At 37.3% G+C, this 25,213-nt stretch overlaps 1 protein-coding gene across 3 annotated transcripts in view; it reads left to right on the plus strand.

The window, feature by feature from the left end:
- The window catches only part of JMY (junction mediating and regulatory protein, p53 cofactor), a 90,104-nt gene extending 67,893 nt beyond the window's left edge, over nucleotides 1–22,211 (plus strand). Inside the window, exons 7-11 of one of the 3 annotated variants that reach the window (XM_072606426.1) lie at nucleotides 4,525–4,611; nucleotides 14,232–14,327; nucleotides 15,689–16,289; nucleotides 17,376–17,693; nucleotides 21,216–22,211. In XM_072606426.1, the coding sequence (XP_072462527.1) occupies nucleotides 4,525–4,611; nucleotides 14,232–14,327; nucleotides 15,689–16,289; nucleotides 17,376–17,683 (1,092 nt within the window). In that variant the 3' untranslated portion in view covers nucleotides 17,684–17,693; nucleotides 21,216–22,211. Of the gene's footprint in view, nucleotides 1–4,524; nucleotides 4,612–14,231; nucleotides 14,328–15,688; nucleotides 16,290–17,375; nucleotides 17,856–21,215 lie in introns of those variants that run through there. The other 2 variants (XM_072606425.1, XM_072606424.1) reach the window with 2 other exon arrangements.
- The last annotated feature ends 3,002 nt before the right edge of the window (nucleotides 22,212–25,213 follow it).

Here is a 25,213-nt window from a genome sequence, read left to right on the forward strand (position 1 = left end):
AAGTCAAGTCCACGTCATGTCATCGTTTCTCTGATGGCACCGAAGGACGAACACAACGACAGCAGTCACACGGTGTCTGATTTCATTTTAGCGTTCTTTTCATTTACATTCAGCCTTTATTCTGTATCAGAATGTACACATCTCCCCATGCTTCTCTGAATTCTTCCTAGGCTTTATTTCTTATATCACGGTAAGCAGTGTTGCAGTAATATTTAATTACGTTCATAGACACTAGTTTTTTCATCTCATGACCCAGTCACATGTCCATTTTGTTTTCGTTTCTTTGCTGCTGCATATTTTGGTATATGTGGTTCTTTCTTTTTGTCTTTGACTTTTTTGAGGAATATTCCTAAAAATGGAATTTCTACATCAAAACATATGAACAGTTTAGTTATTTTTTTAAAAGCATAATTCTATGGTTTACATTAAGTCCTGCCTATGGCAAGTGACTTCCAGATGGGCCGGTTTCAGGCTTATCTGTCAGGTTCAACAGTCCACCTTGCTGCATAATGAATAACAAAATCCTGATTCTTAAAAGAGGCTGTGTGAAAAAAGCAGACCAAGATTGACAGGCTGTGGCGACCATGAAGAAGCAATATATCCTCTTACTAGAGCTATCTTTGGTCAAGAAAGAACCGGAAAGATTTTATTTTCTGTAACCATAAGATTTACCATTCCACTTTAAATTCTTAAAAAAGCAAACAACAACAACAAAAAAAACAGGTTGGTGTGTAGTGCAGTGGATTGACTGTTGAACTGGAATCAGTAAGACCTGAGTTTGAATCCTGCCTTCAGTGCTTACAGCTTGTGACCCTGGCGAGTCACTTAATCTCTCAGCTTAGTTTTGTCATCTGTAAAATGAGGGTGATCACAGCACCTGCCTCGCAGGGTTGTTGGAGGTTTCAGTGAGGTAAATTATTGTCCAGTGCTTTGTAAACCTTCAGGCGCTCTGAAAATGCTAACTGTTGTCATCACTTAAAATGCTTGTTTTACTGTTTTATAACATTAGAAGAGGCAACATAAGTAGCCAGAAATCCAAACAGTTTTTTTCTTGTGGCAGAATATTAACAAGTAAAGAATAAATGCAAGAAATTATCACCAAAACTCCAATCTGCATGGCAAAAAGATAACAAGTGATGGCCATGCTACATCATGCAGCCGAAACACGGAGCTGGGCCTCTGATCCAAATCAGGACTTGGGAATAGAGATTAAGGGAAGTGGGTGCCCTTTGGATTTCTCTAAATTCAGTATACTTTTCAAAATAAGTAACATATTCCCAAGGTTCCTACTAATATATGCCCAAGTGAGAAATGACATGAATACCTTTATATTTATCTGTTTGTTATATTATCTATATAAATAGTTATATCCATTGTTTACTCATCTCTCAAAAAAGCCTCATTCTAAATTGTTTTCCAGAGCAGATGATCACTACTCCACCAGTAGTGTGTTTATTGTGCCTGACTTTCCACAGCCCATCCAGCATTGACTATTTTCATTTTTTTGTCATTTTGCCCTGTTTGCTGGGTGTGAGGTCAATCCTCAGATTAATTTTAATTTGCATTCTTTTATAGTGATTTGGAACAATTTGGTTTGTTTTTGTTTTTGTTTTTTTTCCTCTCTCTTTTTAAATTTTACTATTTATTTTTAACACAGTTTATAACAGATAAGGCAATTCAGACTTTTGGTCAGGTGATACTTCTTTTTAAAGCATTTACAATATGGACTATAAAAGAATTTTTTTTTTAAACATTAACCAACTGAGACAGATAATATTTATGTTGCTGACTTCACAAGCTCTTGACCTACTTGTCCCCACAGTATTACTAAGAATTAAAGGACCCTAACTTATTGTTGTTGGTCTAAAGTCGTATGCCTAATAGCTTAATTTTAGACAACCTTGGATGTTCTCCTACCAATAATCTATAATTGAATAGATCTGGTATTAAGGTTACAAACCTTTTGACTATAGGAAATTGCCACCAAGAGTAGGGACATTGCAGGGATACGGTATCTCCCCAACTTCATGTCAGTTCCAGGCAGGATTAGATTATGCACTTGCATTCAGTCAGGCTTAAAGTCTGCCAGGTGTCAGTGGGGAAATTGAGTCCAGAGAATCCCACCTCAGCCCCTGCTGAACAGCTGTTCTCGCACCCTTCCCTTGAGATCACCTATGCAGTTCATACCAGCATCTCATCAGCTTACTGGCATCGTGGATTAGAGGCTCAGATCTCCTTTCTTGCTACCCATACCTGGAGTTAGACTCAGAAGAACAGTCACTTAATAGTCCCAGGAACAACTTGTTTTTAAACATGGTTTCATTCGTTTGTGGTCCTTCTTTAGTGAACTGTATAAGTGCTGTAGTGTTGTGCAGTGGTGTTAGACTCAACTAGACAGAGATCCCTGTGAGCCACATATTGTTTTAGAAAACCACAAGTTAATATTATCTGTGTCGTATTATATTTTTACTTATTTCACTTCCCAGTTATATTTTAATCTTACTTAGCTGTACTCAGGAATTTTGTGGGCCCCAAATTTGATACCTCTGGTATAGAGTGATGGATTTGGATTTTGGAAGGCCTGGGTTCAAATTCTGCCTCAAGATTCCTAGCTGTGTGACCCTGGGCACATTACTTAAACTCTGTTTGAGTTAGTAATAGCCCTTACCTCACAGAATCGTTGTGAGGATTAAATAATCTGATATATGTGAAGTGCTGTGTAAATCTTAAAAAGTGCTATATAAGTGTTATCATCATCATCATCATTCCCCCTTGTGCTGCTTATTTACTGGGGAGTGGTGCCTGCCTAGAAGCAGTACAGATCCTAAAAGCCTTGAGGTATCAGTTTTTAAGTAAAATAGAAACTGGAAAAATAATGCAAAGTTTGACCAAAATAGAACAGGCAAAAAGACCTTAGCAACAACCAAACCACATGCCTCGTCTTTCAGCTCTACAGTCTTTGAGAATGATCTACACATTTGTCAAGGGCATCCTTGATAAACACAAGAACTTGTGCAAACCATATTCTATAGAAGACCATGTCTCTGTGTAAACAAATACTTCATTGTGTGTAGCAAAATTGTCCTCAAACTAGATGTCTCCCTTGTATATGTCACACTCATCTCAAGATAAACTGATAGTTAGCAATATAAACAATGTATCATCCTCTGATTATCAGTACCAGGCATGAAGAAAAGGTGTATATACACCCATGTCTGTTGTAGAGTACAGAAAGGAGAGAGTCCAAATATGTAGCTTGATCCTGTACGTTCTTCTCATTGTGAATTACATCGTGCTGATTGTATCATGTACTAAGAATATTGTAGAACCTCTTAAATGAGATGCAGTTCATTAGTACATATGTCTTGAACAAGCAGTGCAGATTGATAGTAAAGCTAACCCAGACTTGAATAGGTAGAAGTGAACTAGCTGACTTGCCCTTGTGAAATTGTGCAGGCTTCTCTATAAAATTAACAAAACCCTCCCTTTAGTGGCAGTATACTTCTGGCAGTGCTGTATGGCTACAGATCAGGAAATACCCTATTCTACAGAAAGTTGAAACTGAAGGCACCCAAAGAGCATTAGAGGACCTGACCTGAGTATTTTGGTACGTAGAACCAATGACGGTGCACATGAAAGAAATGATCATAGTCAAAGTAATGGCCTCTGAGGTTCTGCCAGCTCTAAATCAGTAATCCCATATATGATCTAAAAATGAAGTGGGCTGGTGAAAAGAGCTGCCTCTGGTGCCCAGGACATGTTAAATATCTGTTGTATCTATTAGGTCTCTCTAGAGGATTTATGGAAAAAAATAGAAAACAATCACTGGGTACGTGAGCTGATGGGCTGTAGTTTGCAGTCATTAAGGGCATGCTCACATCAGTGAGATAACTGATGTACTGAATTATTCAAGAAGTATGTGGCACTGTGTCACACACCTCCCTTCCCATAGTCCTCAGGGTGAGTGTAAATAGTGGCATGCATCATCCTTCAACTTTTCTTCTATTTACCAAATTTTCATAAAGCACTATTATTTGTAGTAATAGTCACATTTATATGTAGATCTATAGCATATAGGAATATATTTTTCTCCCAGATAACCCTATGATGAATAAATAGTGCAGTTATTATATATACTCATTTTACAAATTAGGAAACAAACTTGAAAAGTTTTGTTCACGTTTATGTGGTTAATAAGTGGCATGCACGACTTGGCCTCAAACCTGGAGCTTCTAGTTGCAAATCCAGTGTTTTTCTACTATTCCCCACTGATGTTGTATTTTTAAAAAATATCCTAGTGATGATCAAAGACAGTTATTTCATTTTGGTTTTTAACTAAGTAGATAAGTCTTACATACACTGGTCTAGAAATTGATCTAATAGGAATTTTACGTGCTCTGATCTGCCTAGATTGTGGTAAATGAATGGGATGGGAAGATTGCAAGGTTAAAGTTAACTGCTACACTAGGTATCAGTTTTTAAATGAGTCTGGTTTATATTTATGCACGTTTTATTTTCTTTTAGGAAATCTGTATTGCAAAGCACAGTGAAAAGTTCCAGCAGCGCCTTCGGAGTGAAGATGAATACAGGACACACCATTCAGTACAGCTAGTGAGTTTGGGTACTTTGGTGATTGACAGAACCTGTTTAATGATAAAAGTTGCAAATTCGAATTAATTCAGTTACTTGAAAATTGATTTTGGTAAACCATTTTACTTCTCCCCTACTTCCCCAACACACCTACAGGTAAAAATATTACAGTATTTTTTACACTTAAGAGTGTGAACGTGTGTGTTTTGATAACTCTTTTGGGGGCAGACCTGTGGTTTAATTAGTGCAAGTTTAATTAGTACTCATTTTACAGATAGAATGCAGATATACAGTTGCTCTGCACCTAAATAGTGTTACTGGATTGCCTGGGAAACAGAAAAGTTAAGGGACCAGACCCCAGGTCTTACTAAGGCCAGCTCTACCCACTACTTTATTGTCTCTGCCCTTAAAAATAACAGCCTTTATAAATATAGAGCTTTTAATTAATTCCATACTACTGGCTTCATGTATAAAGGACAGAAATTCTATAGTTGTTAAATTCATTCCAAAATAGCAACCCCCCGCAAAACTTTTTATGGTTTTACCTTCTACCTAGAGGCTGTGAGAGAACAAAATGAAATGAATTTAATCATATCCAGTTAAAACTGCTCATTTCTGTGTTTGGGACTTTTTTGGTAAGGTTTCCATCAGAGCCAGTCTTACAGTAATTCAAGTAGTTTGGAGTGTTATTTTATGGGTAACCAAAAGGTTCTTGCCTTTATTTTTTCTTTTCCTTATATTCTTTCCCTTTTCCCCCATGTCCCCCCTAAAATCAGATCACTTATGACTAAAGTTCTATAACTAGTTTCAAGTGTTTGCTATAAGGATTTGTCCCTTACTAGAGTGAGTCTTATCAATCTTTTATGCATCCCTGTAACTAAAATGTTTACATGCTAGTCAGTCAGGAAACATGTGTTAAACTTAAGTACCAGGCACTGAATTAAATACCTGGGTACAAAGAAAGGGAAAAGTTGCTGCTCTCAAGAACTCACAGTCCAATAGAGGAGACAGTAAATGTTACAAACAAGCATAAATAGTAAGTAATTAACAGAGAAAAGAGGAATTGAGAAAAGCTTCCTGTAGAAGAAGGAATTTTAGCTGAGATTTGAAGGAAACCAAGAGAGACAGGGGGCAGAGAAAAGGAGAGAAAGGCCCAGGGAACAGCCAGAGAAAGTCCTAGTTGCTGAGAGAGGGAGTGTTTTGTACACAGAAGAGCAAGGAGGTCAATGTCACTTGATCAAAGAGTACTTGGGATGAGGGTGAGGATTGCTACAAGGTATAAAATGACTGGAAAGGTAGTGAAAGGGGAGTGGCTAAGATATGAAGGGCATTGAATACCAGAGAGTTTATTGAGTATAGGGAGTGATATGGTTAGACTTAATGCTTTAGGAAAGTCATTTTAGTGGCTGAATGAAGAATGGACCGGAATGGAGAGACTTGGGGCAAACAGACCAGCCAGCAAGTTTTTGCGTCAGTCCAGGTGTGAAGTGATGCGGGCTTGCACCAGGGTGATGACAGCATCAGATGAGTGAAAGGGGGACATTGAAGATATGTTGTAAAGGTGACATCAACAGATCTTGGCAACATATTGAATATGGGGGGAAGGGAGTGAGAAGAGTACAGAATCTAACCTATGTGGCAAGCCTAGCAACTGGAGGGATAGCACTGCCCTCCACAGTAACAGGGAAGTTCAGGAGAGAGGGGAAGACTTGTGGGAAAAGATGATGAGTTTAGTTTTGGACATGGTTAAGGTATCCACTGTACATCCAGTTCAAGATGTCTGAAAGGCAGTTGGGAGATACGAGATTGAAGAAATGGTTACCAGATCTACCGAAGATAACTGAAGAAGCATAGAGACAGAATAGGCCCCAGGACACCCTTCATGAATCTGTGCGACTTGAATGAATGTAAGAAAGAGCAATCACATGGGTAAAGGAAGAATCAGGAAATGGAGAGATAAGAGAGTCTCATGGAGGAGAAAGTGATCAATATTGTCAAATGCTGCAGAGAGGTCAAGAAGGAAGAGATTAAGAAAAGATTGTTGGATTTGGCAACTAAGAAATCATTAGTAACTTTGGAGAGAGCAGTTTTGGTAGAGAGGAAGTGTAGGTAGCTATTTTAGATGACCTGAAGGTGTTTAGCCACAAAGGGCAGAAGAGATAGAGGATAGTAGTTAGTGGGGATGGAAGGATCAAGTGAGGGTTTTTTGAGGATGGGGGGACATGAGTATGTTTATAAGCAGAAGGGATTCAGCTGGTAGACAGGGAAAGATTGAAGAGAAATGAGAAAGGAGGGATGACAAAAGTGTGTAGGGGAGCAGTTGTGCAGATAGAGAGTTTAACCTTGGCAAGGATTAGGGCCACCTCTTTGTGGGAGATCTTGGGCAGAAGACGTGAATGATATGAGATGGAAAAGAGGAAGCTGGTAGCCATGGCCTCAATTTTTCTGTAAAATAGGCGGCAAGGTTGTCAGCTGAGAGAGTGAAGGGAGGGAAGAGCCATCAGAAGTTTGAGGAATGATGAAAAGGTTTTGGAAGACCTGCTGTGGAGAGTGGGATAACAAGTTGATAAAGGTAGATGGAGGGAAGAGGAAGTTCTCAACAACTGGCCTTCACACTGGTGTCTGGTAAAGAGGTGAAAATCCCCACATCCCTATACACAGGTCCTTGATTGCATGCCCTCCTGACTTCTCCAACACATTGCCCCCACTATTATTCCTGCTATCACTCTTATCAGCCCTTGCCTTCAACCCCCTCTCTGCTAGTGCCTTCCCTTCTGACTGCAGTGCTTCTCATGTTTCCCTTATCCATTAAAAAAACCACTTGATCTGACCATCCCTGCTAGTTAGCTGTTGTCTCCCCTTCATAGTTAAATTCCTTGAGAAAGCACCCCACAACCTGTGCCTGCATTTCTCTTTCATTCTGTTCTAAACCATCTACAGCCTGGCTTTAGACTCTTTCATTCAACTGAAATCAACCTCTAAAGTTGTTAAGTGATCTCTTAATTGACAATTCTAATGAACAATGACAATTCTCAGTTCTTTTCCTCCTTAGCCTCTTTTGCAGTAGACAACATCACTTCCTCTTAATCTCTCCAATGTAAGTTTTTGTACCACTAACTGGTCTAACCATGTTACTTGTCTAGTCAGTAAGCTCCAGGTATTCCCGGTTATGTTCAGCATCCAGATATAAAGTTCTCTGTCATTTAAAACTCTGTGAAATCTTGCCCATTCCTATGTTGCCAGCTTTCTTATACTTTATTTTTTGTTCCAGTGACACTGACCTATTTGCCCTTTCTCCTCACCTGGAGACCTTTCTCAGTCTATTCTGTGTATACTATATGCCTAGTTATTTAAATATTGGTAGTTTCCTTGAGGGCAAGGACAGTTTTTTACCTTTATTTGTATCCCCAGTGTTTAGCACACACTTGATTCAAGAAGACTGTAGAGGAAGCCTGACATCAGGGGTGCATAAATGGAACAGCAGAGACAAACGTGACTTCACAATTTTGCCTAGGCCCAAGCCTGCACAAATAATCTGAGTTGGGAATATGAATTCTTAAACTAAATAAAAAATTTGGAGTAGCCTTAGGAAACATATAAATGTATATGAATGGTACACATTTTTCCCTCAAAATTTTGACAAATTACATGTTTTACTTAAAAAAGATCTCATTTAATGCCTTTTATTTCACTGATTTCCTTTCTCATAACAGGCCTTCCCTTGTAGCAAAGATTTGACCTTGGCCCATCAAGCATTTCTGACAGAATAGGAAACATTTCATAATTAATCCTTTTTCCAGGAAAAAGGGAGAGGAACAATCCCTCAGTTGTCTGGGCAGACACTCAAGTCTTATTTTAGTGTCCTTCCTATTTACATTATTGTGTATATTTTCCTAGTTCTGTGTACTTTATATCAGTTCATATACATCCTATTTTCTGAACTCTTCATATTCATTGTTTCTTATGCTAATTTTCCATTACATTCACATACCAAAATTTTTACAGTCATTTTCAGTTAATGGGTATATTAATCGTCATCATTATAGTTAAAAATGTGTAATTTTTCAGAAGCATTGTAATACAAGGTATCCAAGTACTATGTGAAACAATGCCTTTGGGTACACAATTAAAAAAAAAAAACCTTCATTATTTGCCTTTCCAAGAAGGAACTGTATGAGCCATCCTTCCATTTAGTTGTAATGTCCTTTTCTCTTCTAGTTTAATTTGCAGTGAGAATGCCATGCTTGATATGCTGTAGTTCCCTTAGCAGTGAATCTGTTTGTTGACCACAGAACACGGATCTCACATTCAGAACATTTGGTGTAATAACTGTGTTAGTCTTAGTTGGCTTTGCTCCCTTTCGTCCTCTCTTTCATTGTTGCTCTAGAATTAGGATGGAGCCACACACAGGACTCACACCCGGTGTGGATTAGTTTGGTTCATGAGTCACCAGAATGGTCACAATTCTTGTGCGTTGCTGCTGCTAAAAAATTATCAGCAAGAGGCAAAGACTACGCTTGTTTTCAGTAGCTTTGATAAATATTCTTTGTCTTGATTTTTAGGAGATACTTTTATGAACTGTATGATTTAAGAAAGCTACAGTTGAAGACTTGTCATCTCAGAGCTCACATTTAAGGTCTTTCACAAGTTGCCTTTAACCAGTTTTTCATCCTTATTTCAGAGTGTTCCTCTTCATTCATTGTATATTCCAGGCAAAATAAGCATTCTTTGTTTTCCAGTAATTATCTGTCCTCTCCTACCTCCTTGTATTTGTTTTTGTTATTTCCCATGCCTGGCATAGCCACATACAACATACTGCATACATAATAAAACTCTTCTCATCCTGCTCAGTTCTGTTTTGGTGCTGTCTTCTCCATGGAGCCTTACTTGACTATTTCCTCTCTCCCCTCATCCCCCCAAGAAGTTAATGACCCCTTCCCTACTTGAATCTTTTATAGTATTTTTTAGGCTCACATATATTTATCATATTTCAGTTGATATTATAGGTATTTATGAGTATTTTCTCTCTGTTCCCCCTGCCCCAAGAAGGCAAGGACATGGTCACATTTCCTCCTTGTATCTCTGGCACCTGGAATGGTAGTTATCGAGATGACTCTCCGACCAAGTCTAGTCTCTCTTCAGACGCTCTCTAACTTTCTTCTTTATCTTGTAGTCTGGCTACAGAATCGCCTACGTGACAGCTACCGAGGACAGACTGTCCCGCCTCTCAGGAAAGTGCCAGTGACGATGGTTACTTCCCATGAGTGCTTTCTAGTGATTTCTAGACTGTGTATATGCAGTTATTTTTCTAATATTTTCCACTGGGTCCTCAAGTAGAAGCTGGAGAAACCCCATGTCCACATTTGGTGGTACCCTCCCTTGGAGCCAGGACCTTGGGTATCTCCCGTGAGACACAATTTCTTCTCTGACAGCACAAGAGTGCCATAGACTTGTGACAGCTTCCAAGAATAATGTGTTGAGAAATGTTTCCAGGTTAATTACAGAATTCTTGGTCACTTTATTTCTCTTTGTTTGCACAGTAGGCTGGATCAGATTATCCCTGAGGTGCATTCCCGTTTTAAATTCGATAGCATGTAAGGGATCTATGAATTCAGCTCGTAATCTTGATATAAATAATTCGACAGTGGCCATATTTCAGTTTCTCACATGTTGTAAATATTTGAATTACCATAGTCCTTATCACTATCCCTTTAAAAGCAGTCCTGTTTTTCCCTACATTCCAGATAGATTCAGTGGCACAGGAAAACATGTATTTGTTAGCTTTAGGATATTTTTTTTGCCGCTATGGTATCTAATCAACTGAACAATGACAAAATGACTGCTCTAGATCTGACTGAAATACATAATGATGTGTTCTTTGCTTCCATTCTCTGACTGCAAAAAGTTCTTTGATTTTACCCATTCTTTTTAGTTTTAATTACATTATTAGTTTATTGGCAGTGAAGCATTGTAATGGTATTTGTGCTCTAATAATAATTTTGATGATTATTAATTAATGCTTTTACTTTATTTTAGGTTCATTCTGCTGGCATACATTAATATCATTAATCTGGCAAAAACACAGCAGAGGAGGTGTAGAGTGATAGGCTCAGTGCCGTATCATATAAAGGGATAATCTGCCAAGTAGGATTTCAGGTGTAGGTTAGTTTTAATACATGGCTTTCATTTGTCCTCCTTTACTCCTGCCTTAGGCCCGTTATATCTAGAATTCAGATTTTAAAAGTCTGTTTCTGTACCTTAGGCTTTTTTTAGACTTAAGTAATTACTAAAGGCAAACGTAGTTTTATTATGCATGACTAATGGATATGACACTAGCCAAAAATGCACCCCAGAATTTAAACCTTTGCAAAAAAAAAAAAAATCATAGTGGCAGAAAGCTGAAGTTTTTTTCCCTACAATTCTTGCTTGGATAAAGCTATTAAATAAGAGTGTAGTTGGGAGGTCATAGTGGGAGATAGAATCCTAGGATTCAGGAGAGAAATGGTGCCTGGAAAGGGGTAGCAGAAAGAAGAAGAGAACGTTATTCAGGCACTGGGAGGCTGATGTTTTCCTTACCTTTGTCTCTATGTGAACTTTTTATTTGCTCAGTGAGATTATACAAATTTGCTTCTGGCAAACAGCAGAGGAAAAAAGAATCAAGAATCGAGGTGTGAATTATAAAGTTTTTTTAATGTATTATATTCAGACTTGTGTACTGGGCAGTGAGGAAGTTGAATGTGCTCTACTGGCATGTAAATATATGTGTCTACTTTTTTAATTTTAATTTTAATTTTACCTTTTTCCCTAATTACATGTAAAAACAATTTTTGTCATTTGCTTTTTGACTTCCAAATCCTCTCCCCCCTGCTCTGCTTCTCTCCTGTCCACCCGTTGACAAGTCAAGCAATTTGATGTAGGTTATGCCTGTGTATAACTGATTTCTGTGTTAGTTATATTGTAAAAGCAACGAAAAGGTATGCTTCAGTCTGCGTTCAGATTCCTTCAGTTCTTTCTCTGGAGGTGGGTAGCGTTTTTCATCCTAAGGCCTTCAGAATTGTCTTGGACCTTTGTACTCTTGGAATAAGTAAATCCTTCATTGCTGTTGCTGTGTACGATGCTGTCTGAGCTCTGCTCATTTCACATTGCATCAGTTCATCTAAGCCCTAGTACAGCAGCATTCCATCACAGTCAGACATCACTTTTTTAGCCGTTGCCCAGTTGATCGCTGCCTGTTCAGTTTTCAGTTCTTTTCCGCTACTGAGGGAGCTGCTGTGTAGAGATCCTTGTTGTTTTTTCGTCTCTTTGGGATACAGACATAGTCCGGGTGTTGTTGTGCTTAAGGGTGCGTACGGTTTCATAGTCCTTTGGGCACAGTTCCAAACTGCTGTGCGTACGTACTGATTGAGCGCGCTCTACGTGTACTGTTTGAGTCAGCGTACAGTTCAACAGCGGTGCATCAGTGTCTCAATTTTCTCACATCCTCTCTAACATTTGTCATTTTCCTTTTCGGTCATATTAGTCAGTCTAGTAGGTGTGAGGTGGTAGCTCAGAGTTGTTCTAATTTGCATTTCTCTAATCATTAATGATTTAGAGCATTTTTTCATATGCCTGTAGATAGCTTTGATCACTTCATCTGAAATCTACCTGTTCATTTCCTTTGCCCATTTATCAATTGAACAATGACTTACTTCTGTAAATTTGACTCAGTTCTCTATATATTTGAGAGAGGAAGTGAAATGTCTGCTTCTTGAAAACAAAATGGGGTTGGGCTCAGACAATCAGGAAACTTGAAGCGCATTATATGCCATGGATTGCCTTTTAGTTTTCATTCCTTTCAATAAGTTATTTATTGTCTTTGTATATAATAATATGGGTAGATGTTTGGATATAAAATGTACTCCCACAACTTCAGCAGGCTTGCAGTCTCATTGAGAAGGAAAGACATGGATGAAATATAAAATAAAAGTACAGACCATTATTATTAGTACTTGAATTCAGTCAGCATTAAGGGCTTATTTGTTCAGAGGCACTGTTTGTAGCTAGGACTACAAAGGAAGAACAGGGAAGAAACAGTCTCTTGTTCTTTTCTGGTCTTCCCCCCTTGTACATCAGTTATTATAATCCAAGATGGATGATCATAAGTACATGTGAGACAGACAAAATACTACGAGAAATTTTAAGACGTGGGGATATGAGGACCAAAAGGATTAGGAAAAGCTGTGTGCTCCATGACTCTCTTATCTGGTTAGACGGGAATGGGATGATTTCAGGAGAGAGATTCAGGCTAAGTGCATGCTTAGAGGGTCAGCAGATGGGCATCAGGTTTAGAACATGAGCCATGAGCCAGCATGGGAAGGTTACTTGGAACCAAAATTTACTGGGGACTGAGTGTCAGGGAAAAGGAGTTTCAGCTTGATCCAGTAGGGAGATGCAGAAGATTTTTGAGCAAAGCAGAGAAGCATGATCCAAGCTGCATATTGAGAAACTTAGGTGTACCTTGTTAGGAAAGGTGAATTGGAGAGGGAGAGCCCAGCCATGATGTTAGGAGAATATCTCGGGTAAGAGCCAGTTGCAGATGTCAGGGATATTCTATCAGTAGAATTTATGGAACTTGGCAACTCAAGCTGAAAAGTTCAAAGAGACCATACGCAACCCACAGAGCTCCCAAGTGCAGCCAGAACCAGATTAAAATGTAAGTGGGAAATAACTGATCTAACAAATACAGATCACATAGAGAATGTTAATGTGTAGGCCACAGGCACACCCTTATTGTACAGTTTAATGACTCCCATATCTGTTGGACACCACTAATCTTGTCCTGTCCTCTTCTTTTCACAAATGAGAAAGCCAACAAGTCCAAGAAGAGGGGAATGGCCTACAAGAGTCACAGAACCAAGGCACAGACCTAAGCTTTTGGATTTCATATTCACTGTGCTTCCCATTGCACCCTGCTTGCAGGGAAAGTGACAGAAAGAAGGATGAGTCTAAGATACCTTCCAGGCTAGTGAGAAGAAAACAGTGCCATCAGTAGAAAGAGAATTCTCAAGGACGGAGAAAGTTGGGAGAGAAAAATAACAAGCGCTGCTTTATATATGTCCTCCAGTCTGTGATGCAGGACTCTGTATCAGGAGGGCAACCATTCCATCCTGATTCCAAATTCAGTTAGCATGAAATTTTAAATGCTTAGGGAAAAAAATTCTTGAAAAATCACCCTTTAAAAAAATTTATTCTGGCATCTATTGACTTACTATCAACATGTAGTTGGCAGTTTTATTTGCAGATATATTCAGTTTTGCTGAACATTGTTGTACCACCTGGGACAGTTTGATGAAAACCTCATATGGCAAGCTATTTTATTTTTTTAAAAAAGTATTTGAGATGAATTCCTCTTGGATTGACAAATTCAGTTGGTAATTTATCAAAACTATATGCTTTTAGAATTAATAAATTACAGGTCTGATTTTTTCCTGTACTTAAAAAGGTCACTTGGGTTAGTAGGATATATTAGCTGAAAGCACTTAGTCGTCACATTGTGTACAATCTTCATCTGATCAGTAGATTTTTTTTCCTCTGGTTTTCCTGTTAACGATAAACATGAATAGGGATGTGTCATAATTGATGTTTTGTGGTTCTTTTATTAGAAGAGAGAAAAGTTACAAGATGAAGAAGAAAGAAAAAGTACCTGGGTTAGCCAAGAAAGACAGAAGACATTAGACAGACTTCGCACATTTAAGCAGGTAATATACAAACGCATTCATTTACAGTTTCTTAGAAGAATGCAAAGAAAATTGTATACATACTCGTAGGTTTTCTGTATATTTGGTTCTTTAAGTGTTGGTTAGAAAATTATAAGTGAAATTAAACTATCATTATCTTGATTATGAATGTATAATCTTTTTCCTGCTTATTTTTTAGAGTTAATATTTATCTGACTGTTACAACCAAGAGTTCAGTCCTTGTTCCCACTTTTCCGTTGTTCTACTTCTACTGTATCCAGCAGGTCCAGCAAGAGGGCAAGGAAAGTTCCGATAAGCCTTACTTCCTTGCATTCCTCTATATTCAAGTGCCAGGTTTTGCTGGTTGATTTTGGGATGTACCAATGGGTAGGGCCCCAGAGATACTAATTTTATGCATCTTTTTTAGTTACATCAATATGTAGAGGAATGGCTTTGTCAGTATTTGAAATATCTGTCTGTGAAAATAACTAAAAGCCTAATGGCTTAGTCATCAGTTTTAAATATTCTTGAGCCTTAGTGAAATCTGTGTTATGGCACCACCTTATAAGGGAAATTGTCTTCTAATAGTCTTTTCAGGAGTTAAGTGACTGGAACCTCTTAATGATTTTCTGGAATCCAAGGACGGGGAACCTGCAGCCTCAAGGCCATGTGTGGCCCTTTAGGTCTTTGACTGCCAGTCAAAGGGCTGCGCTTGAGGACCTAGAGGGCTGTATGTGGCTGTGAGGCCACAGGTTCCCCACTACTGTGACTTAGACTATCACCTTATAGTATTTTATACTCAGTAACAAATAAGATCATATAAAAAGATTCCAATATATGTTAGTTCTATGAAAATACAAAATTATACCATTTGCATAGCAAGGATCCAGGAAACTAATGTTATCAGAGCTCTTTAACTCCAAACATTCTTTTCTTAAAAAAAGAAAACACAGAAAAAACCAAATACTCCATTTTAAAGTTATTGTTATATTAAGAATATGTTGATGGGACTAAAAATAGTTGTGTGTTTTTTGAGAAGACATTTTGCTTCTGTTTTTTTACTCTTCATGTTTTCGTATTTGTTCAGTTTTAAATGCATAATTATTTAATATGGAAATTTGGGTAACCAGACTGAAGTAACCAGAATTTCACAGTGATCCTTGGCGAGGCGAGGCCTCACCTTAGTAAGAGGTATCAGATTCCGGTTGCCTGGTTTAACATGATAATGTCTGCTATATGTCATACAACTTTTGTTCTGGTCATCTCAGGAGCAACAAAGAACTCCTTCATTTTGCAGGAAAATAATAACATGGAAATTAAAGCTTTAGCTGCCAACATTTTTTCCTTTACACGATTTAACCAGTTTTACTGTTTTCCTTTAGCGGTACCCTGGACAAGTCATACTTAAGTCAACACGACTTCGACTAGCTCATGCAAGGAGAAAAAGTGTCACAAGCCCTGTGTCCAGTGCAGATCAGCCTCAGTCCTTACCAGTAACCCTAAGGACAGAGGAGAAAACTGAAGAGGGGGAACACGGAAAAGAGGTGCTTCAGTCCTTACAAACCAAGGAATCCCAGAGACTGGCACAGCTTGAAGAGCCTTCATTAGCACAACTTGAAGCCACCTCATTACCTCCTAGTGGTGTTACCTCTGAACTGCCTCACATTGCACCTCTTCCACTTGTTACTGATAATGACCTGACACCAGGTACAGTTACTGTTGTCTCACTCCCACCGCCTCTTCCTTCAACTCCTCCACCAGCCCCACCACCACCACCCCCGCCGCCGCCACCGCCCCCTCTACCTACTAATAAGGATGGACCCACAGAGACCCTGGAGAAAGGCCTTTCTAAAGTGGAGGGCGAAGAAAAGAGAATCCCAAAGTCTGCCAGTGCCCCCTCAGCACATTTCTTTGACAGCAGTCAGCTGGTCAGTGCCAGGAAGAAGCTTAAAAAAACTGCTGAAGGTTTGCAACGGAGAAGAGGTAATTTTCAATTAAAGTATAGTTAACTTTTATTTAAACAGAGGTGTACCTATTGCACTGTTATATTTCATAGTTCCTCATAAAGCTTTAAAAAACACTTTTCTGTCAGATTTCAGGAAATTTAGAAATGCCTCACTGCCATTAACAGCTTTCCATTTTCCTCTTGCTTTTTATGGAAAACAGCATTTTAGTCAAAGAAAGATATAGAGAGTCTGAGCATGATCATCAGAGGAAGAAATGTTCCTTAGGATAAGTTTGGTAAGAATAGGAATAGTAAGGAGAGGAAAAAAAGTGATTTTTACCCATGAGAGTTGAAGTGTCTTAAGTTGACCTGTAGCAGATATTTTTGAAGTGTTCACAGTGTGTTACGTCCCATGGGACTGATACAAAAGTATGAGAAGCTTTTACACCATTTGAGAAGATGCAACAAGAAATCCAGATTAGAACTGAGCGTGTGTATTATCTAAGTTAAAGAATATCCATCAGTCACTAAACGGAACAAAAAGTAAGTTTTTAACCAAGTCAGATCCAGCTGTGGGGATATGTCAGCCTTAGAAAATAGCTTAGCACTTCTCCATTAACCTCACTTTCCCTTTCTGCAAAATAGAGCTTTCATTAGATTACATATAGACTCGTCCCTGGCTTACATGAGGCATTAACGTTTTTAGTGCCCAGTCATTTGCCCCTTAGACGTCCCTTATCCGTAGTTGCAAAGTATGATTGGAATGCCAACTACATTCATGGGAAAAATTGAGAAGGACATTTTTATCTTAGCTTACAGCTTTCTTGAGAAAAAGGCATTTGTACACCTTATTGAAGGAGGTGAACTTTGGTCTCAGGAATTATGTCACTAAAAACAACTGTTTCCTAACCTTTAATTTTATTTATTTACCAGATGTACAGACTAACCAAAGTAGAATTAGTAATTTTCCTATGCAAGTTATTAGGAGGAGCTCTTCAGTAGGAATTGTGTGAAGAGATCAATGGTTCTATTTATACTGTATGTATCAGTATGTAAAACTTCTAGCGATTACAGAATTTGACTCTGGAAATCCTAATTATCTGTTTTGGTTTTGTTTCCCAAAGTGAGTTCACCAATGGATGAGGTACTGGCTTCCTTGAAACGTGGTAGTTTTCATCTGAAAAAGGTTGAACAGCGGACTCTGCCTCCTTTTCCTGATGAGGATGATAGTAATAACATCTTGGCACAGATAAGGAAAGGGGTGAAACTGAAGAAGGTACACAAGGAAGTTCTGAGAGAGTCCTTCACGCTTTTGCCTGACACAGACCCACTAACACGTAGCATTCACGAAGCACTTCGAAGAATTAAAGAAGCCTCACCAGAGTCTGAGGATGAAGAGGAGAGCTTGCCTTGCACAGATTGGGAAAACTAGCATGTAAATGGTCCTGTCTTTGTCAAAAGCTTTTTCAGTTTTCTTTCTGTTTGAGGGCAGGGGCGAGGGTAATTAAAGTTGGGTTATCATTTGGTTTAACCATCCTGTTGACCACATTCTCACTACCTTGTGTTATGGATAATAAACTTTCTACATTTATGCATTCCTTAAATCAGTGGATCAGAGAAGTAAGTTTTTGAGATACACCTCTTTTTAATAGAGGTTGAATGATCCCCACAATATTGTTATCTCCTTAGCAGTATCCCTTACGAAAGTGAAACAAGCTTTGACAAATTAAGTCGCCAACATACTCAGGTGTGTACGTGTGTATTTTTTTTTTCATTTTCATTATTTCTGACTTAAAGAAATTGATAGTCATTCAGGCTAAATAACTTCAAATCAGAAAAAAATAACAGTTCTTATGTACATTGAACTATTAAGATTACCTTCCCAAGGAATCACTTTTCTAGTAGTGTATCTTTGTTAGATCATGGAAACCACAAGCCGGTAATACCTGCTTCTTCCTTTTCCATACAGATTTTAAGCAGTTTAGTAAATTACTTATTAATGTTACCAATGGAAAGCTTTTAAGAAATTCACCTAAGAATTTCTCTTTGTGTGGTGGTGGTGGTTTGTAGAGAGGTGAGGAAAATTAAACTGTGCTTTATTGTGAGTTGAACTGCAAATTACACCAAATAATACCTAAAGTTAAGAAAGGTAGTTAGCTCATGTTTAAAGTAGTAATACAGGCTCAGGCATTGTACTTGGGCTTAACATGTTTTTAACATATCCATTAAGATGCATAAGGATAGCTTTTTTCCCTTTCCTTTTTTTTCCAGCCTCTTGTTATTCACAAATTTGGTAGGTGGTAGGCCTTTGTCTTTATCTAGGACTTGGATTGGAAGGAAGGGCCAACCACAGAACCTTTTTGCCCACCATTAGAGGCATTCCCTTCACCAGTGGATGTTGATCCATAATAATGATGAAGGTGGTTGCACATTTAGATTAGTCTTCTAAATGTTTTGATACGAAAAGGTAAATCCATCTTCCCCATTCTCCATGATCACCGCCAGTTCTTTAAATATACCTCACCATAATTGTTTGGGGCTGTGCCAAGTGATTTGAACTCATAGGCTCATAGTGTCACAGACCGAGAGCTGGAGAGGGTTTTGGAGTTCTAGTTCCAATTCCTCATTTTGTAGATGAGGACATTAGAGCTTTGAGAGGTTAAACTTTCATGGGTAATAACTGAAAGACATGAGCTATAAACCTCAGTACTCTCAGAAATCCGGTGCCTTTTTGCTGTACCTCCTTGCTCTCTGAAAGACTTTTGTTCTGTCCTCTTCAGTCTTAAATTCATTCTTGATTGAGAAAAAAAAATAGAAATTAGGTATCTTCCCTTTTTTCTGCTGTGCATCATCCTTATCCTGTTCTTACCCAAGGCCGTGGCTTCCCTCTCATCACTTTCTGGGCTTTAATCTGAGTTCCTGACACTATTCCCAAAGGACCTTATTACTTTTTCATTCATCTTTGCTTTCTACAGAGACCTCTTCAGACAGTGAAGTTGATGTCTTTAGAGATCTCCTTTTCTTTGTCATTAAAAATATTTGTGATTTTGTCTTTCGCATTTAATCCTTAAGAGCTTTTCTGTCCCTCTTAAATGAACTTACCTCTTAATCTCATTCCATGGCATCTTGTTTTTTTCATCAGCTTTCTGTATTCATACCATTCTCCTCTCTATCAATGAACAGAAAGGATTTTGTTTATGGAAACTCTTGATGTCTTCCAAATACCTCGTTGATAACTTCCCCTTCACCAGCTAGCTCCAAAATAGTTTTACTAGTCATGTCCTGTGTTTTCCTAAAAGTGAAATTTTCAGCAAGGAAAGTCAGGAAATTGGTTTTGTTTTTAGTAGAAAGAGATATCCAAGAAGTCTCCAGACAGTTGTATTAACCGATCATTACTATATCCTGCCTCTTTGCCAATTTTGCCATTTTTAAATAATTTTAGTCCCCTGTGTCCTCAATTGTTGACTGACTGTATATAGGTTCTTATTTGAGTCTCACAACAAACATATCAAGAGTTGCTATTAGTGTCCTATTTTACAAAGGAACAAGTTAAGGCTGAGAAGTTCAGTTACATGCTCATGGTCATAGAATGAACATCTTCTGACTTCATGTCATTTACCACTAGCCATGTTGCTTTTCAGGCAAATGGGTGATTGAAGTTTTTTGGTAATTTGGACATGAACACTTAAAAGTTTAGCCCTAAAAGGACCTTAAAGATTTTCTAATACAGTTATATTATTTTATGGATGGGAAAAGCAACATCACTGAGACAAGAAACTAAGTCAATGCCTAAAGTAATTATAAAATTCCTACCTATTGAGTAGGAAGGACTGATGAAGCCAAATAGAGTTTTGTCTTTGCTTTGTTTTTAGAGATTGAATTTCAAAATAATTCATAATTTTTAGAGAATTCTATATGTGTAAATGTGTATAGATGTCATGTATGTAGTGCTTAGAAACTTATAAAAGGTGCTTTAACCTGGCTTCAATTAATTTCTTTCTTCCAAAAAAAAAAAAAAATCTGTTTGATGCTGGCTGTGTGCAAAGCATTGTCTGAGACTCTTTAAAGGAAACAGATTAATGAGATTTCTCATTTCCTCAAAGACTTTATAGTCTAAAGCAGGGCTAAGGCATACAAAAATACTTAATATAAGTTAGACTATATGATAAGCACTTTAAGAAAAATATAGCTTGCTGGAACAATGGGAGTCTTGGCTTGTTAGAAGATTTGGACCTTAAGACGTTATTACATATAAAATACTGAACCTATTGCTTAAAGCCAGTAAGACAGTGTAAATTATTTTTGTCACTTAGACCATTTATAATTGTATATTTTAGTTGTACCTCTGTTATGCAGAAGGCTGACTATACATGGGAAAAAGTAAACTTTTCTTAAATATGTCAGTAAGGCTTTAAAGATACTCTATTTTCAGATTTATTTTTATTTTTTAAAAATGTATCTTTCATTACCTGTCCACAAGGAGGCAGGATGGTACAGTGGGAGGAACACTGGATTTGGAGTCAGAGGAGCTGGATGTAAATCCTGTCACCGTCCATGCGACCTTAGTCAAGTCATTTATTCTCCATGCTTCAGTCTCCTCATCTGTAAAATCAGGGTTTGGCTTAAATGAGCCTTCAAAAAGTTCTGATCCTGTTGTAAATTTATGATCTTTGGAGTCTCCGATTACACTGTACAGATAAGTGACTGTTTATAAGGCTGGAGTCAGACACAACAAAAAAGCATTATCCCATAGCTCAAAAGACGTTTTTAATTTGATCACAGTAGTATCTGGAAATATTTTCTTTCCCAAATCAGTTCAGTCCTCCTTTATAAGAGAATAAGTTAAGCAAAAATACGCATTACAGTGACCACATCTAATAATAAATGCAACATTCTACAGTTAAAACATTACCATTAAGAGCTTCTTTTTTAACATGATTTTGTTTTTGTGTTTTTGAAAACAGGTGACTTAACAGCCACTGAGAGGAAAAATAATGCCCACAGTTGAAGATAATCTTCCTACTCCTTTGGGGAAAGTTTGTAAGCAGTTTGATTTTGTAGTCTAAACTGCGTTAGTTCAGCGTGTGAAAAGGGAAGTCATTTTAATTGGTCATCTTCATGATTTTATCCATTCCACTATATAGAGGTTAAACAAAGTGAATTTTAGATGTGCAATGTATGTAATCGTAATGAAGAGAATGTCTCTAGGATACCCTCCCAGTTCTTTTAAAAGCACTTTTTTCATTTACATCAATAGAATGGCCAGTTAGAGTTAAAAGAATGCTGTTGCATTGACGAACATGTACTGTGAGTTCTATCAGGACTGCTATGAAAACTGTCCTTCAGTGCACTGAGAAACCATCTGCTTCTTCTTCCACAATTAGTTTATTCCACAGTCAAAGGTCTTCTAAAAAAGAAGTCCTTGTTTACCCTCCTAGTTTATATGACAAGAATTGTAAGAAATTCAGGTGGAAAATAACCCCAAACTCCCATAATTGTTCGTTTCCAATAGATGTTCAGTGACATCTGAATAAGAATATAAAGTAATCATGGGGATACGTAATGTTTATTTACAATAACATGGTAGACTTAACACAGTACGTTTGTAGAAAGCCACAGTCTTACCCTTTGTATGTTTTTTGAAGTAAAACTCTCCATGCGCTTTTAAATAACTTCATAATTCTGAGTTTAGAGTAGTTTGAACTTTCTGTGCAGCTTTGTTATGAGAAGCAATATTTTGTAATTTGATAGTCCTTAAATCCTTTGTAGTTTTTCTGTTTGAGCTGTTGATTAATGTAACTCATGACATTTCTGTTTGGAATCACATATGAAGATTACGTCATGGGAATCCAGTGCTTTAATCTGTGTACTATATAAATTTGGTTTTGTGCTCCACAGTTTAAAAACAAAATGTGCTCCAAGTGATTTCTATCAAAAAATAGACATTATAGCCTCTTCAATTGGCAATTCCCTACTTTGCGCTCTGAGTAAAACTTTGATGAGTACTCTTCTGCACTCTGAAAAACAAGGAGTTTGTAGGCAGTGTTGGTTTTTTTTGTTTTTTTTTTTTACCATACCAGGATACTAAAAGATTAATCTATTTACAGTTGTGAATTGTTAAGCATCTCAGTTGGACTAAACATGAATTTACCTAAAGTCTACTGAAACTAGAACACTTGAGTAGATTCTTACTCTGTAAGGGAGCTCTGTCTTAGACCTGGTACAAAAAGAATTAAGTACTGCAGTAACAAGGGACCTCACAATACCCAGTCCTGTAAGACCTTTAGAACAGCGTTGTAGTGAAGTCCCAGTATATGTGGACTGCTACACTTACGTGTTAATGAATGAAAAAAACCCAGCATTGCCACGTTAACTTTCAACCCTATTTCTTTTAAGAACAATTGGGGGATGGGGAGAGCCGAAAAGATACCCTGGCCAAAGGTCATAAGTCTTAGGCTATTCAGATGTCTTGGCTTTTAAAAAAACATAATAACTTGTTTATTAAAATATTGATATTGCCAAGTATTGTTTTTCAAGAGTTTAAAGAAACGTTTGGAAAGTGCTTGTGAGCTGCCTTTTTCCAAAGTTGCGTTGTTTTTATTGAGGCAACATTTTACAGATTCATGTCTTACCTAGGCAGCTTAGTATGAAATTTAGTTATCCTAGAGTCTTTAAAACAAGAACAGTATTGTACAACAGTGAAACAATTAAACTCTGCTTTTTAATTTTAAAATAATGTTTGGGGTTAGTGATACTGGTTTTTTAGCGCTTTTTAAAGCAATTACATACATAAAAAAAAAAAAAAAACTATTTCAGCTACGCCTTTGGATACCAGTTTTCCTGCCATACAACTTCCCATCCTGTTTTCTTATTAAGACAAAAAAGCAATAAGAGACACCCTTTTGAAAATTAACACTATGTACTTGGAACCTCATTGTGGGGTTATTTCACTGAATTTGACTTAAGGAAGATCTGTCTTCTACCACTTTTCAAGCATTTCATTATAAGGCAGTCTCAAAAAAGTTTCCGTTGCCATTACCCAAATATGACAGCGTCACAGCAAGGCAACATTGTTTATATCAAGTTCCAGTGGCCAGATAGCTAACTGATTTCACTCCACCAAATACTAATGTAATGTGTAGGATTTTTTTTTAACATGAGATTTCAGATCCCAGCGAAGTTAATAAAGATTATATTCAATCCTTACTCAGTACTCATCCCTCATTATAACGTAGGCTGATTGTACTGACCTTCTGCATATATTGTCGCTATGTTTATAGAAGTTATAAAGGCTACTTGTCTTATTGAAAAAGTTGTTTGATTTACTTCTCCCCAATTAAACCTGTGATTCAAACAGGCAGTTTTATTACTGTTAATTTGTCATGTTTCCATAATGAGAATTAGAAGTTAATATACAATTTCAGTCCAAGCTGCCATGTATTTAAATAGGAAAGCAAAGTGGTATTGACTTTGAGGTGTTAAAAGATTAACCTTACAGATCCCTGAGTCAGTTTCACATATTTCTCCTGCTAATAGAACTGAACTTGTATAGATAGCCATGTTCAGCGTATAGAAAAAGTATTCCTAATGCTGCAAAATCTTGGTGATGTCATGGTATGGGGAAATGCCTGGCTTAGGAGGTTTTACAAAGGTTGTTATGTTGCTTGTTTGACATATCTTTGTAGACTTAAATGAGCATCTGAGTAGTATAAAAATAATAATTCTAAGTTCCATCCCTTAAACGCTTGGAACAGAAATGCTTTTTTAAAGTGCATTTTGAAAAGAGACTCAGTCCAGTTATGACACACTGCACAATATATTATTTTGTAACTTCCCATTACATGAAATTATAACCATCCTACTTTTATGTAACAGAAAGCCTCTACTTGTTTATTACAAGCTGAGTGAGATGCGTAATGATAGTAGATAATCCAGGGGTAAGTGAAAGAAAAGTAAGCCAAAATGGAAGGACATTTGTGATTTGCAATTGAAAATCAACAAAAGTTTTTATACATATCCATAAAAATGTTTTTTTTAAATCATTTTATTCATCTGTTGTGTTTGCATAAGATGAAGGTAGCTTTTTTAGCTGAGGGGAAAAGTTTTCTGGTTTTGATTTTGTTTTTTATAAAACACAAAACCCTGTTGTAAAGTTTTATAATCTTACACACACGCACACACGCACTCTTAACATCACTATTTACTTGTAAAGAACTCTTGTGTCCTTAGAGGCACTATCAGGGATTTGGGGTTTCATGTACTTTCCACGGCTCTTCATAAAGAGCCATTTTGCTTTTACCATGGTTTTTATTGAGTAGAATATTTCCCGAATTCTGGCAGGTGCATCGTTGAAAATGCAACCATCAATGAGGGGAACCATGAGCTTCATTGGTGTTACCTTTTGTTCTCTTTGCTGCACTGAATTAAGAAGATTATAATTTATAAAACTATATTCATTTTAAGCAGATTTTATTTTTTTTTATAATTATATTCTGTCAAATCCCCAAAAGCATGAAATAAAAAAGTGTATGCATAGCATTAGAAAATGGATATGTTACAAAGCAGTGAGGGTTATTTCAGAAAGAAAAGGTCCAAGTGGAAGCACCTTACTGTTGGAGCATACTGCATTTATGTAGAACTACTGACATACAGTAGTTCCATTTTGAACTTTATTAAAAGCACACTGACCAATGTCACTGCTAATTAGTTGCTCTTTAAAAGGAAGCAGTGGATATTTTCTAGTCTATAAATATGATATAATTTAAGACGTTTTCCTACAAAGTGAGTTTATATTGCTGCCTAAACTGTCATGTATGTAAACATTTAGAGGTTTTTAAAGGTGGGAGATGCCAGTATACTTTCTGGATTTGTGTGTGTGTGTGTGTGTGTATGCACATGCACATTTGTGTGTGCGCACACACATATATATATATATATATATATATATATATATATATATATA

Source organism: Notamacropus eugenii, chromosome 4 (assembly GCF_028372415.1).
Source record: "Notamacropus eugenii isolate mMacEug1 chromosome 4, mMacEug1.pri_v2, whole genome shotgun sequence".
NCBI lineage: Eukaryota > Metazoa > Chordata > Mammalia > Diprotodontia > Macropodidae > Notamacropus > Notamacropus eugenii.